The 14293-nt window shown below is 47.5% G+C and overlaps 1 protein-coding gene across 12 annotated transcripts in view; it reads left to right on the top strand.

Annotated features, from left to right (window-relative positions):
• Git2 (GIT ArfGAP 2) overlaps positions 1-11276 on the top strand; it is a 51340-nt gene extending 40064 nt beyond the window's left edge. For 7 of the 12 annotated variants that reach the window (XM_005344276.3, XM_005344274.3, XM_005344273.3 and 4 more), the window contains 6 exons: positions 1692-1940; positions 3809-3898; positions 7419-7501; positions 7989-8177; positions 10068-10131; positions 10682-11276. In XM_005344276.3, the coding sequence (XP_005344333.1) occupies positions 1692-1940; positions 3809-3898; positions 7419-7501; positions 7989-8177; positions 10068-10131; positions 10682-10894 (888 nt within the window). In that variant the 3' untranslated portion in view covers positions 10895-11276. The remainder of the gene's footprint in view (positions 1-1691; positions 1941-3808; positions 3899-7418; positions 7502-7988; positions 8178-10067; positions 10132-10681) is intronic. The other 5 variants (XM_005344278.3, XM_005344275.3, XM_005344279.3 and 2 more) reach the window with 1 other exon arrangement.
• Positions 11277-14293: the final 3017 nt, after the last annotated feature.

The following is a 14293-nucleotide window of genomic DNA, read 5'->3' as shown; positions in this document are numbered from 1 at the left end:
GGGTGATTGAAACCAGGGACTTGTGCTCATCTCAGAAGACAATTGAGCAGAATCCAGACTGAATGTTTCAGAGGTAGCCACAGTGTTGAGAGAGTTTCTAATTTCATAGTCTAGTCTGAGAAGCCACGCTGGGCTTTTAACTTAGGCAGGCACATGAGCCCTGCACTCAAGGACCTAATCACTTACACTCCTCACTTTTTGGACCATGACCACTTCACTGAGGCCACCCAATTCCCTATCCATAATCCTGACAGGCCATTCACACTTGTCTGTGTCCCGAAAGGCAAGAATTTCTAGGGGCTCTTTCTTTTAAGAGGAGCTTGCAAGCATAGGCAAGGAAGCTATGCTTCTGTGGAAGTGTGGCTCTGCTGATACAAAGACGTGGGGTTGGTTTACATAGCAAAAGATGTATTGATTTTATCTCAAAGCTAGATAAAGTTTTTAATAGAATTGGCAAAGTAGTGTGATTTATGTCTGATCTTTCACATTTAACAGTTGCTTGGAAACGATGCTAATTAATGAAGAGGAGCGGCTACTATTGGTGTATTTTCCACAGTTCCGTGCTTTCTTAAAAAAAAAAATGAACGTTAACTCCTAACACTGCATGAACTTGCTATTGGAAAGTAAGGATCTCCTGGTGCAGACACAATTGGTTATGGACTTAAACCTTGGCAAAGGAGGGCAGTTGGTCAGAGCGTACGTTCTGTCAAAGAGTAGGCAGTTGATACGGTGACATGGATGGTGCCGTACAGCGGGGAAGGTCCGGGCCAGCACGGATACGTTTACTTGTATTTAAATTGCCAGCCCCACACTTTCTTGCTGATCTCTTAACCTTGAAGCAGCATTCATGTGAGAAGTGGAAAGAGTACTCAGGGCCTCCAAGTGACTACCAGATAGGCTAGCCCATTAAAGCCAGCATCACCGACAAAGCCAATTGAGAGAAAGGCCAGACACACCAATCCTGACAGAAAAAGGACTGATCACCAAAGAGAAGCAAGTGTGCCTCGTGGAACGCCCCTTCATGTGAAGATGCTAACACAGTCCAATAGGTTGCCAGTTTTCTGTTTTACATTAATTTAGCAAACTTGCCATGGATTGGTTCCCTCCTATTTTTTAAAGATATGCTTGAAAGTACTTGGAATATCAAGAGTGCTATGCAATAAAAAATTTTATCCTGATTTTTCTTGTTGGCTCTTTGGAAAGCATTAGGCACTGGGCTTTCTCGGCTGAGCTCACGCGGTGTCTCGCTCTTGGGAGAGCATTAGGTGCTGGGACTTTTCTCGAGCTGAGCTCACTCTGTCTTGCTTTGCACCGCAACTCTAGTCTCTTTGTGCTGCTTCCGTGGCGTCTCCTGTCACTTTCCCCATTTGCAGACTGCTCAGGGATCATGTGAAAAGAGCCCTAGTTAGCACTCTGAGCCTCTTCCTTGAAGCAGAGTACAGCTTGTCCGCAGATGTTTGGGCCATACGATAGTCCAGAGTACAGCTTGTCCGCAGATGGTAGACTTCAGTTTCTCATGAGCCTGTGCGATGCAAACAGTGGGTTACTCCAGAGGGAAGAGGTGTCACTTCACTTGCAGCCCAGCTAGCTTTACTGTTCGCATGAAGTCGGTATTGTGTTCATGTACTTGGTGTTTGCTTTGTCTGCTTACTGTGCAAAAACACAGGCCCACTGCCTAACATTTCTTTCAGCTTCAAACACTCCAGAGTGAGAATTCAAGCCTCAGGAAGCAGGCCACAACCAATGCCTGTCAGGTGCAGACTGGCCCTGACTACCCAGACACTTCCAGCCACTCGTCCTTAAAGCGCCGGCCGTCTGCCCGGGGCAGTAGGCCCATGTCCATGTATGAGACTGGATCAGGTCAGAAACCATACCTCCCAATGGGGGAAGCAAACCGCCCTGAGGAGAACAGGACAAGGCTTCAACCCTTTCCTGCTCACGTAAGTAATGCTACTGTGTATCTGTCCCTACTGTGTGCTCTGACTGTGTGTTCATCTTCTGACCATGCACCTCTCAGGCTCTGAGGTGCCCTTGTGTTTGCTGCCTGGACATGTCTGCAACTGCTCCCAATGTGACCATGAACACGTGTGGACTGAAGGGTCTGGGCCGAACTGGACATTCTGGGGCTTGTTCAACCCTTCAGTTCCTCTCGTCCCATGATGGACTTCCCAGACAGCCTGCCTCTGTTGGCATTTTTTTTGTGTAAAGCTTCCTTCCTGAGTTCCACAAACAAAAGCCAATTGTAAAGGTCACTGGCAGAAATATCTTTGTCTTCAAAATAGGCAGAGGTTGGGGTTGGAGGCATGGCTCAATGGTTAGAGCACTGGCTGCTCTTAAAGAGGACCTGGGTTCATTTCCAAGCACCCACATGGCAACTCACAACCAGCTATAACTCCAGTTTCAGGAGATTTGACACCTTCTTCCAGCCTCCAGTGGCACTGCATGCACCTGATACACGTACATGCTGGTAGAACACTGCTACATAGAACAAACACATCAGAGGAGTCAGAGGCATGCCCTTCTATGAACTGTTGTGCTTAGGACCAAAGATGCTCTTTTGGGCCCTGCGACCTGATACATGGAGCTGAGAGACTCTGGGCTTCAGCATAGGCTGTTAGCATGGCTTGGTCATTTCATAGAGATGCAGCAATTATAGCAGCACTCAGCAAGCTGAAGCAGGGGGATTACTGGACTGTATGAAGAGATCATCTCTCCAATCAGACTTTAAAGAATACAGGCTGTAGATAGTGCCAATTCCAGAGACTTCCCTGTGGCAGGTTCTCATGGTCTGCGGAGCTCGCAGGTTGGGGTGCAGTTTTCAGACATTAAAATGCTGTTTTCCAGATTGGTTTATTATGAAGATGTCTGTTTTCACAGGATACCACAAGCATACACTGCCTTATGTGGTTATTTTTTCAGAGTGTCATATTTATCCTTATAAGCGTCAAAGTTAATTCTTCAAATTACATAGAGAATTTCAATAAAATCCTTAGGGTAATGAAAAGTAAATGATAAAATCTTAATAAATTAGCCAGGTGGTGGTGGCAGCGCACACCTTTAATCCCAGCACTTGGGAGGCAGAGGCAGATGGATCTTAGTGAGTTCGAGGCAGCCTGGTTTACCAAGTGAGTTCTAGGACAACCAGGATGATTACACAGAGAAACCATGCCTCAAAAAAAAAAAAAAAAAAAACAAAAAAAAAATCTAATAAACTGATTTCCATTTTGTCAACTTCAGAGTGGTAAAACTGAAGTATGTAACCAGGAGTCCCTTTCTCAACTTCTCTTTGTTTGGTTTAATGCTTGAAGACAATGTATTTGCATTTAAACTAAGTGAAAAAGAATCTTATTTTTTATATAGCTGAAAACAAAACTTAGTAACTTGCAAAGTGTACTAGACTTTAGAGGGAATTAGAGTGTGCGGCTGTTGTCCTTTATCTGTAGCAGTGGAGGCTGGAGTGATGGTGTGCACGAATTTAGTCCTCCACGGCCCTCACATCTTATTGTCCCTCTTGACTGGAGAACAAGCATCATTGTAGACTATGCATTAAGAACAAGTGCTGCCAACTTTGACAGCTACACCAAGCATAGCTATGATAGCTATGGTATCCTTTCCCTTAAGGAGAAGTAGCCTCTTAAATGGAGAGTGGTTTCCATCAGGCACTAGCGTCACTAGGATTAAGCCTCTCAGGAGCTGTGTCACAGCTGTCACCAAGCTCATGGGACTCTTGTCTGATGAGCTGTAGGGTGGGAGATGGGCATTTGTTTGTTTTGTATTTTCCCAAGCTTGTTTCTTTCTCCACTTCCAGATTGGGAGGAGTGCACTTGTGACCTCCTCTTCGTCTCTGCCTTCCTTCCCCTCTACACTTTCCTGGTCCAGGGACGAAAGCGCCCGAAGGGTTAAGTACACTCTGAATGGTCTGCCCTGGAGGAGGGGCAATGCTCCTGGGCGCTTTGTGCTTGGGCGCTGGCCCTACTGTCCCTTCCCCTTGCTAACTTCCCTCTGTCCTGCATGAAACAGCGCTTGGCTCCTGGTTTCTCACAGCAGCAGGCACCTGCACCCATGCACTTCTGTTCCTGGAGAGACTCAGCCTCCCTCCGTGTAACTCCACATTTTTCCTTTTCACCATTTAACCAATTTCACAAACCAGCCTACAGATTCATTCTAAGCATACTGTCTTGTTAAACAAACAGAACATTTAGCTGGCTGCTGGTTAAATATAACAGGGCAAATCTGTCCAGTTTTGAGCAACAGTTACTAAAAGTATTGGATTGCATTTGGGTTAGCACGAAAGTGTCATGCCTTTGTTGTTGTTGCTTTTAAACTACTGACTTTATGTTAGCACCATCTTAGCTGACAAACCCAACCCTCAGTCGGTGCTCTCGTGCTTGCTAGCAGTATAGAGGTGAGGTGGCTGCAGACTTAAAGCTGTCTGCTTGTACTGGTTGGCCAGACCCCTCTGCTGGTGTGTACCTCACACTCTGAAGTACATGGTCAAGCTCCTCTAGAGGGGTCCCTTCCCCCATTCACACTCTTAGAAAAGGAAGCTAAAAGGTGCAATGGGTTTAAGTTCCTGTTCCCAAAGGACCATCATGTAGAAAGGAAAATGGTTTCCCTTGCACAGAGAGCATAGCGTGATGGCTTCCTCTTGAGCCTGAGTGCTGGAGACCTGCCCTTCAGATTCCAGCTCAGTGTGTCTATAGCAAGGGCAAGAAGAGGAAAGAGGACTGAGAGCAGCAGAGCAAGCCTTTGTGGGCCCTCCATCCCTCAGAGTGACCTCTCAAGTCTCCTCACAGCCCTTTCGAAGCCTTTGTGGACCCTCCATCCCTCAGAGTAACCTCTCGAGTCTCCTCACAGCCCTTTCGAAGCCTTTGTGGGCCCTCCATCCCTCAGAGTAACCTCTCGAGTCCCCTCACAGCCCTTTCGAAGCAAGGAAGTCCAATGAATTCTTGCTCTTTGATACTTGCAGTCCTGAAAGTGTACTTAGTGGTTTTGTTTCAACAACCCAGTTAAAGAACAGCAAAAATAACAATGAAATCCCCCCATTTTGTTAATAATTTTGGTAATGAGAGTCAAGTAGGCCCTTCTTTCCCACCATAAAATTTTGTAGTTCTTAAAATTTATGGAGTTTGGGAGCCTTGGAAAGGACCAGTTGCTGAATGACTTTGTGCACAGTGATGAGTGGGGTCATTAGCTCATCCGAGCTCCTGGCAGCTTTGTCGTGGGCTTAGGTTTCTGTGGTCTGTCTGTGCAGAGAAAATAGCAAGTTGTTAAAGAACCGAAGCAACACCAGCTATAAGGTGACTTTTCTATTAACAGCTCTGAGAGCAGCACTTAACAGCCCTGGCTCTGCATGTTCACAATAATTTTCATAAACTTTAATGCTGGCTACATTGAAATCCTGTATGCTTTTTTGACGACGGAGGAGGACTTAGTGCGTAAGTAATTGACCCTGGGTGACTGTTCTCTGCACTTGAAGAGCGTTTCCTGAGCACTGGCAGTGGGTGTGTGGCTCACTCTTCTAAAATTTTAAACCGAGCGTGGCACTTTTGATCGTTATGGGTAATGTATTCAGTTTCTGACTATCACCTTGACATCAGGGAAAGCAAAGTCATCTGTTAGAGAGATATGGGATTCCAGGAGGTAAGATGATTACAGGTTTAAAGCAGACCTGGGCTACATAGCAGGTCTCTGTCTCAAAATCCAAAATAGAAGGCCCAGAGGATATTAATCCTGTCTTCTAGTTTTTTCTCCCATGGGAGCAACTCTGAATGGACTGTCCAGCATAATTATGGAGTTTGTGTGTGTGTGTGTTTGTGTGTGTACATATGTATTTGGTGTGTGCATATGTTTGTGTGCATATATGTTTGAAAATTTTAAAAAAAAATAAAGATTAGTCAGACATTTCCTGTAAAAGGTAGCAAAGATCTTAGGGAGTTAGAGTTCTGAGATCAGGCCCACAAGATTCGTCTTTCACTTCCCTGTCCTAAATGTGGTACTCCCTCTGTCCGCCATCCAGGCTTCTAGTGTTGGTAAGACACTGACTTGAGCCAGATAAAATCTGCAGCAGTGAACAGGAGCTTAAAAATTTAGCTTTAATATCACAAGGTCCCAAGCCAACACTTAGTCATTTACCAGATGAATTGGAGTGGACAAGAAAGTTCATATTAAGAAGCCAACCCTAAACTGGGCAGTAGTAGCACATGCCTTTAATCCTAGCATGCGAGAGGCAAAGGCAGGCGGATCTCTGTGAGTTTGAGCCAGCCTGGTCTACAGAGCTAGTTGCAGAACAGCCAGGGCTATATAGAGAAACCTTGTCTCAAAAAACAAACAAAAAAAAACAATAAAAAAAAAGAAGTCAACCTTAGTGTCTTCTGGTGCAGGAGTGGGTACATCCAAGAAGAAATATAAAGGACCTCAGCAGACAGACAGACAGAGAAGGCAGAGTGTGACAGGACTGAGGAGCACCCCACCTTGGAGCTGTCCAAACCACAGACCTTAGGCAGACTTCCTCAAACCAGCTTCCTCTAGCAGCCATTGTTTTCTGGATGAGACTACACTGTCTTGTGTGTCTAAGCCTTTACAGCTGTAGCTTTTGCCAAACGCTCCCGCACCAGTTCAGCCCCCTGGCTGTGCATGGCTGGAAGCAGGCAATCAGTAATTGGTGTAGATTTTACAATGGTTTATGCTCATTTCTACATAAGGGATTGTCACATGTGGGAAGATGAGCACCAAGAAATGGTCTCTCCTCCAGGAGATGTGGTCCTTGCCACACCTTGTCGCACTGAGAGGCCCTGCCTTTAACGGCACTGCCATTCTCTTGCAGTGTTTTTAGGGATTCCTGCTTTGAATCTACAGCCCATTTTGAACCTTCAGTTATACTGAATCTCTGCATCTTCAGAGGTAAATGTTTTGGGAAACAAGTAAGAGTCTGGCTAGCTTTCTTAAGGGCTCATAAAAGCATCCCTGAAGGCAGTTCTTAGCGGCAGTCATCCAGACTTTCTGAACCTGTAGTAATGTGGGGATCTACAGAAGGCTTGAGACCTCCTGCAGACAGACTCTGCCTGAGGCTGAACAGCTAGCTCTGCTCCTCAGTTAATTCTAGCTCTGAGGTGTGTCTTCAGACAAGTGCTGGTGTGTTCGTTATTAATTGCATCTCATTCCATTGGGTTGAGAACTAAATGAGAGGTTGCGTGTGTGCCTCTGTCAGCGTGTGTGTCTGTTCAGGGAGCCTCTGGTGAGCTAAGGAGAAATGGACCCAGTATTCACTTATCTCTTAATACCTTTCCACTAAAGGGCTGGCTGCTGTCCCAACTGGGTTCTGGGTATGAAGGTAACACCCTGACAGGAATGCTTCCCTGAGAAGACTGAGGAAGGATCTAATGCTCAAAACCAATGGGGTCTCCTTTCTCTTGTAGACATCCAGACTGGAGAAGCAGAACAGCACACCGGAGAGTGACTATGACAACACTCCCTTTGACACTGAGCCAGAAGACACAGTGTATGTATGAGAGAGCACAGGGAGGGGCTGTTAGCACAGACACAGCAGCCGTAGCCACCTTTAGACCATTAAGGTCTTAGCTGCTTTAGTTTCTTGGTGTCATAATTGTGTGTCTTCTGTACTCATATTGCCGCTTCAGCACGTGTGCCCTGTGCCAGCGCGCACTACCTTCCTGTGGGTCGCAGTATCTGCTGTGCATGTGCCCTGTGCCAGCGTGCTGTACCTTCCCGTGGGTCCACTGTATCTGCTGCACTGCACCAGTGCTGTACTGCCGTGCTGATGTCAGCTACAGTCTGAAGCTGTTGTTGCCTGGGGATGGCTGTTTAGGAGCCCCAACTCCAGCCCAGGACAAAAGGAAAGGCCTTAGAGTGGCTGTAGGTGCTGGTGATAAGCAGGGCTTGCCATGACTCCTGCTAAACAGGAGGAAGGAAACCCAGAAAGAGCTGATGAGCACTTGTCCTGCTTAGTTATTCTTACCTGTCCACAGGTCAAACCGAAAGGGACGGCAAAGGAGTATGGTGTGGCAGGGGGATGGCTCATTGCCAGACATAGCAGAACCCCACTTGGTCCCCAGCCCCACACTCCCCAGCACAGAAGATGTCATCCGGAAGACTGAACAGATCACCAAAAACATCCAGGAGCTCCTGAGAGCAGCGCAGGAGAACAAACACGACAGGTATGAGCTGCAGCTGAACTGAATGTGTCCCTGTGCCAGCAGGGGCTGCGTGAGCTCCATTCTGACTTCAGGGTAGATGGAAATTTAAGTACAGTGTGGATGTCTTGAGTTAGGGGTTTTTAGGATGGTGTTTTTATTTTCATCATGTCACAAATTAATCTGAAAACAAGCCATCTAGAAATAAAACTGCAGTGTACTGGGGACAGGAGAGGAAACCACCTCACAACTTGAAGGTGATGCTTCCGGCCACTGCTGCTGCTAGGATTTCCCTTGGAAACTAAGTTTCCAGACAGAAGGCATCCTGAGGGGGGCCCTGTGCACACACAGCTGTACGTGTTAACTTTGCAAGAGGAGGCTGTGCTTTTTTCCCGCATAGAGCAGGGTGCCCACAGCTTCCCACAGCTTTGCCTGACAGAGATAAGGGATCTCACATGAGAACCACTCCTGGAGGGAGTGCTTCCGTTCTGTGGGGTGCTCTGTGTGTGATCCTTTACAGAGTTAATATACGGCTGGGGTTTCAGGCTGCCCTTGCACTCACGGCTCTCTGGTGGTTGTCAGAAATAGGTGCCCTGAGCGTGTACTTCAAAGATTGCAGTATGCTGTTTGCTTCAGTTCAGGAAGGTTTGTTACGGAGATGTGCATTCAGCACCTTTTATGATTTGCCCTCCTCTCCTTTGAAGACCAGAGAGAAAATGATGGTTTCAAAATCATTGACTTAGACTTCTGACTTAAAGCTAGAGTGGCTTGGGGATTTACCTTTTCTTAATTATTTGGTGTTCTGTGCTCTGAGTACTTGGTGCTGCGCTGATGACAGCCTCACCTTTATCCCTCAAGTTTACCTAGGGGGGCTGCACCTCCACGCCTCCATCTTGCTTCTAGTGACCTGAAGCAAGTTCCCCTTACCTCCTCCCCCACCCCCAGCTCTTCTTCAGCTTCACTTGCTTGTGGTCATGTTTCTGTACACACACTCACTAATATAAAATTAGAAATAGAGACAGCTTTTGATAGCCTTTAGTCAGAAGTCAGTTTTATGGTTTTGAAAACGCAAGGAAAGAATGTTACTTGAGGCCTTGAGTCTGTGGTGGTTACAGTGGTTACAAACAGCTTTGTCAGGCCAAACCTACAGCAGTCGTGGCTGTGTTTCTTTGCAGAAAATGCCTCCAAATGTACTTTCTTAGTGCCTATGTCCCTCCAAGACAGTGGGGAAGTCAGGCACACATAGTCAGGCTTGGTGGCAATGTTGCATTAAGAACCGTCACTCAGTACCCCATCAGTTTGTGTTTGTCCCTCTACACCTGGTAGCACATAGCCTCGGGTACACTACAGTGAGTCGCCCCTTGTACTCCGTCCTGCATAAAGCCGGGGCTTGCTTCTTCCCTTCCTCTTCACAAGTCAGACCACCATGCCTGTTTATGAATGCAAATGTGACGCATCACCTCCTTGCTGCTGAGCATCCTAACGAGAGGAACTGTGCGCGTTCATGGCCAAGCAGATAGCACGTAGATAGTGAAGTGCAGACGCTAGTTAGAATTTAAGGGTTTTTTCATTCCTTTATTCTTCACCTCTGTGGGCCTTGGCATGGGACCATTGCTCCTCTCTCTAGAAATCTGGAAGAAAGCTGTGAGAAGTAAGGGAGCAGGCTGGGCATGTGTGCTTGTCTTATCTCTGTCGCCCAGAGCACACAGTGCAGATTTCAGGCCTGGGGACTGTTACCAGGGTAGATGTGTGTTCCTGAAAGGAGAGGGACCTGCTTTGTAACAGCATGCGCGCCTGCTGTTCGGGTGCACACAGCCAGCCACAGTTTAAGTCCTTCACTGATGAGTGGAGATGGAACCCACCTGACCCTGAGCACTGTGCACCTCTAACCATGACCTCTTCACTGTCTTACAGCTACATTCCCTGCTCAGAGAGAATACATGTTGCTGTTACCGAGATGGCAGCCTTGTTCCCCAAAGTAAGTCACTTCCTACTCGCTCCCTTCCAGTCAGTTTCTCAGAATGGCTTCCTGACCTTATATTGTCTTTGTGAGGAGCAGGGTGCCGGGATAAGACCCAGGACCCTGTGCATACTAGGCAAACTCTCTCCTATAGAGCTGTACGGCAGCCTGTCATCTTTTTCTTACATTTTGTAACACATGGTTTTTAAATACATCTTCTTGTAGGGCTTTGAGATGCTTTCACTATGCATGAATATCAGTTTTAGTAAGACGTGTATATGTAAGTCAGGTGCCGTGAGGCAAAGCAATAGAAGAAAGTTTAGAATAAACAATAAAGATTGTTTTTTTACATACCTTAAAATAGCACATACTACTAAAATTCTTTTCAAATGTAAGCATTTGCTTACTCCTTAGGCCATGATTTACAAAGCTGGTAATGTTTAAAATATCCAACTGGAAAATGTTGGACTTTACAGTAAACTGCGGTTGCTCTCAGGAGCAGGCGTACCCCTCACTGCTGGGTGGCCACCCTGCGGCCCACAGCAAACAGCTTTACTTTTCGTTTTAGAAACCCAAGTCTGACACGGTGAGGACTTCCCTCCGGTTACTGACGTCCAGTGCCTACCGGCTTCAATCGGAGTGCAGAAAGGCCCTCCCAGGAGAATCAAGCTTGCCCACGGATGTGCAGTTGGTCACACAGCAGGTCATCCAGTGTGCCTATGACATCGCCAAGGCAGCCAAACAGCTGGTCACAATCACCACCAAAGAGAACAACAGCTGAACTGCAGGGCACTGTCCTACTTTCTAGCTCCTGAGAGTCCGGCTTCGCTTAGATATGAACTCTTAAGATTTTTACAAAACCATTTAATGATGATTTGAAACTTTTTAAAAAAATCTCAGTATTATTTTTGCATGTTTTCTAACAGATTTTTTACTGTAATTTAACCATTGCCTTATGTGTGCTTGTATGCAGCTTAGCTCCTGTCCTGTTGTGTTGTCACCAAGTGCTTAGGTCATGATCCAATGTGTTTAAATGCCATTGTTCCGAGTTTGCGACAACTTCCCAGCCCCTAAAACTCTCTACCCATGACGAAAACTATAATTGATATTTTTAGTAAACATTTTCTTAAGAGAGTTGGATTTAAAAAAAAAAACAAAAAAAACAATGTTATCTGTTTCTTCCAAGCATCGTGCAATAAGTAGATTTTTACATCCTGCCGCAGAGGCTCAGAACTTGGGGTATCTCTAGGCATGAGAGAGCGGGTCCTTGCCCCTTCCTAAGGGAAGTGCGTCTCTGGGGGGGGGGACAAGGAAATGACCCATTTCTAACTTTTGTATCATGTTAAGTGTTGTGTTATTTAATATTTTTATCTTGATTTTCTATCTATAAAGATGTTACCGTCATGCTGAAGTCTTCATAATGTCCAAATAGTAGTTAAAAATTCCCCTCTACATCAGGTTCCAGTTGGCCACATTCAGAGCAAGAGCACCCCTTGTCAGGACCTACCTTCCCCCCAAACCAGACAATTCACTCAGAACTTAGGGCAGGCAGAAAGAACCTGGGTCTGTTCTCGCGGACCGGTGCTGGCATTCCTGCAAGGGGCAGACATCGCAGTGCCCTTCATCCTTGAACCCTCACAGCTTCACATGTGCCCTCCTGAAGGATTTCTTCCCAGATAAGACATAACGGCTCAGTGTCTTCCCTTCCCCTACGGCACCGCAGGGCTAGTCGTCCGCGCTCTGCTAACTGCAGCTCTCCTGTAGGTCCGTAAGCACAGAACTTGACATCTAGGCCGTGGCAGCACTGGTGTTTACATTACTTCAGGCTCTTCCTTGTTGTGGATGTTGTAGTTCATCCCCTTCCCAGCTTACCACATCTCTTTGGCAGTCATGGCTATGAAGCCAGCCAGGAATACACCAGGACACAGCAGGGCATAGGGCAGCTGGGGAGCCCTGCCCAGCCTGCAAGGACAGCAACCTGTATTGCTAATGCTTTGGTTTTTCAGGATAACAGGAATTTGGGTTATTTTATGCCATTTTTCTAGTTGAAATGTGGGCAGTCAATCCAGACATGCCCACTGAACAAGCAGAAGTGAGCTGTGGCCTCTAGGCTACCTCTTCATAGCCTCTGCTGTGGTCTGTAAACTGCAACATGAGGGCTGGCTTTGCTGGCCACCAGCATAGCCTCTGAGCCAACTCTGGAAGGCAGTGATGACCCGCTATGAGGTCACTGTCAGTCTCCTCCCCCGTGTGTTCTATGGGATGCCACCATGGCCAGGTTCTGCAGGTCACGTGTGCACTGCATGCATGGGAAAGGGCCGGCACCCCAAATGCCACATCACTGCTGGATGCCCAGGAGTGCCTTTCAGAAAGAGGCCTGCGAGCTTGAGCTCGGGCGCTGCCTTGGACAAACTTGTCTGCATACTGCAAGGACTCTACTGCCCTTCCTGGCAGGCTCTCGGAGCTGGTTCCCATCCTGAGCTGGTTCCCATGATCCCCAGGGAGGATAGGCCTCTGTTGGAAGCTTCTCAGAAGAGAATTGTTAGAGTCAAGGACCTGCCACAGAGGACACTCTGTAGAAAATGAAGGAACGTGGGGCCAGTCCAGCATTGCCAGCTGCTGTCAAGAGCACCAGAATCCACAGACAATCCTGAGTCCTCCTCAGGCTGAAGCTCCCAGGTGGAGGCCAAGGAGCCAGCAGGAGGTGCCCTGCCTGGAGCCCCCGAGACCTGGGGTCAGAAGATTCTACTCCCATAGGCAAATGCATCTTGTCTCAACGCTTGTCCTGGCTGGGTTTTGCTTGTGGGCCCCATTGCCTTGCACAGATCCACTCTGCATCCAATCCTGCTGTTCTGTTCCTTGTTCCCTTTTCTGCCTTCCTTCCTATGTATCCCACTTCCCGAGACAGAGAGGATGAAGGACCTGTTGATGAGCAGACCCTGCCCCACGCTCCATTTGGAGAAGACACCATGACGGTTCTTACTTGCCAAAGACTTGAGTCCAGTGTTGCACTCGGCTGGGACTATAATCGCACAATGTGAGGGGTGCTACCCTGACCCCAGTGACTCGGTCACAGAACCCAGATTGAGAAGAGCACAGTTTTACCCTCTACATCTGGCAGTCCAGTGTCCTTTCCTTCCTGTCCTTACAGAGCAAAATGCTGCATAGACAAAATGAGACGTATTCACACCAGTGTTTACCTGCGTCGCTCGTGTGCCCGCGCTTGTTTCTTGTTGTCATTAAACATCCTGTCCCTGAAGTGTAAAGTCGTGCTGGAGTTTGTGCCTGCCAGTTATGCAATAAATAGTCTCTTAAATGTCTGTGGTCATTTTGCTTCCCTCCGGCTGGTGAGTGTTTCCAGCCACTGGGTAGGGGTGGCAAGTTTCCTTGCAACTGGGTCTTTAAGAAGAGGTGGTCGCTTAAACCTCCCTACCTGGGGGCACCCAAATTAGTCCTTTTTTTCCTGTGCCTAGCATGTAGCATTTTGTTTTTGAGGCAGGGTCTCAACACATAGCTCAAGAGTGCCTTGAACTGTCATCCTCCTGCCTCTGCTTTCTGAACACTGGAACTACAGGCATGTGCCATCATGCCTATCCTGGTACGCTTACCCCTTCCATGTTTAGGTCATCCCAAGCCAGCCCAACTCAGATGCTCTCACTCCTTCCCAGTAGGCAGGCAGGTAATAGAATTAGTTCGTGTCGAAGGCCAGCAGTCTGTCTTCACTTTCAGTGTGCATAGGGGCTGTGCACTTGGCTTTGACAGGGCCACCTTGTCTTCTGGAGAAGTGGCATGGTAGTTCCAGGTGGAAGGAGGTGGGGATACTTGACTATCTCTGGGCCTCTCAGGGTGAAGCCTTAAGAAAGGTGGGATGTTACTTCCAGCTTGCTAGGCAGGACAGCTTAGGAGAGCCCACAACTCACAGGTCAGACCCAACAGCACACACCCAGAGTGCTTCCTGAGCCAGGCTCCCAAGAGGGCCTACAGACCTTGCGAGGCTGGCTCAGTTGTGTGGGTGCCTCCGGGGCTGCTGCTGCAGGTCTGTACCACATTGGAAGACACTGCTGTAGACAATCAAGTCTGTGCGCCACACAGCAACTTCTCCAGCTCTTGCTGTTGACTGTGTCGGGCACTGCTCGGTTCTTTTTTTTTTTTTTATTTATTTATTGAGGATTTCCGCCTC

The sequence above is a fragment of the Microtus ochrogaster genome, chromosome 2, assembly GCF_000317375.1.
Source record: "Microtus ochrogaster isolate Prairie Vole_2 chromosome 2, MicOch1.0, whole genome shotgun sequence".
Lineage (NCBI taxonomy): Eukaryota > Metazoa > Chordata > Mammalia > Rodentia > Cricetidae > Microtus > Microtus ochrogaster.
The sequence above is the reverse complement of the archived record's forward strand: the minus strand, read 5'-3'. Positions and strand labels throughout refer to the sequence as shown.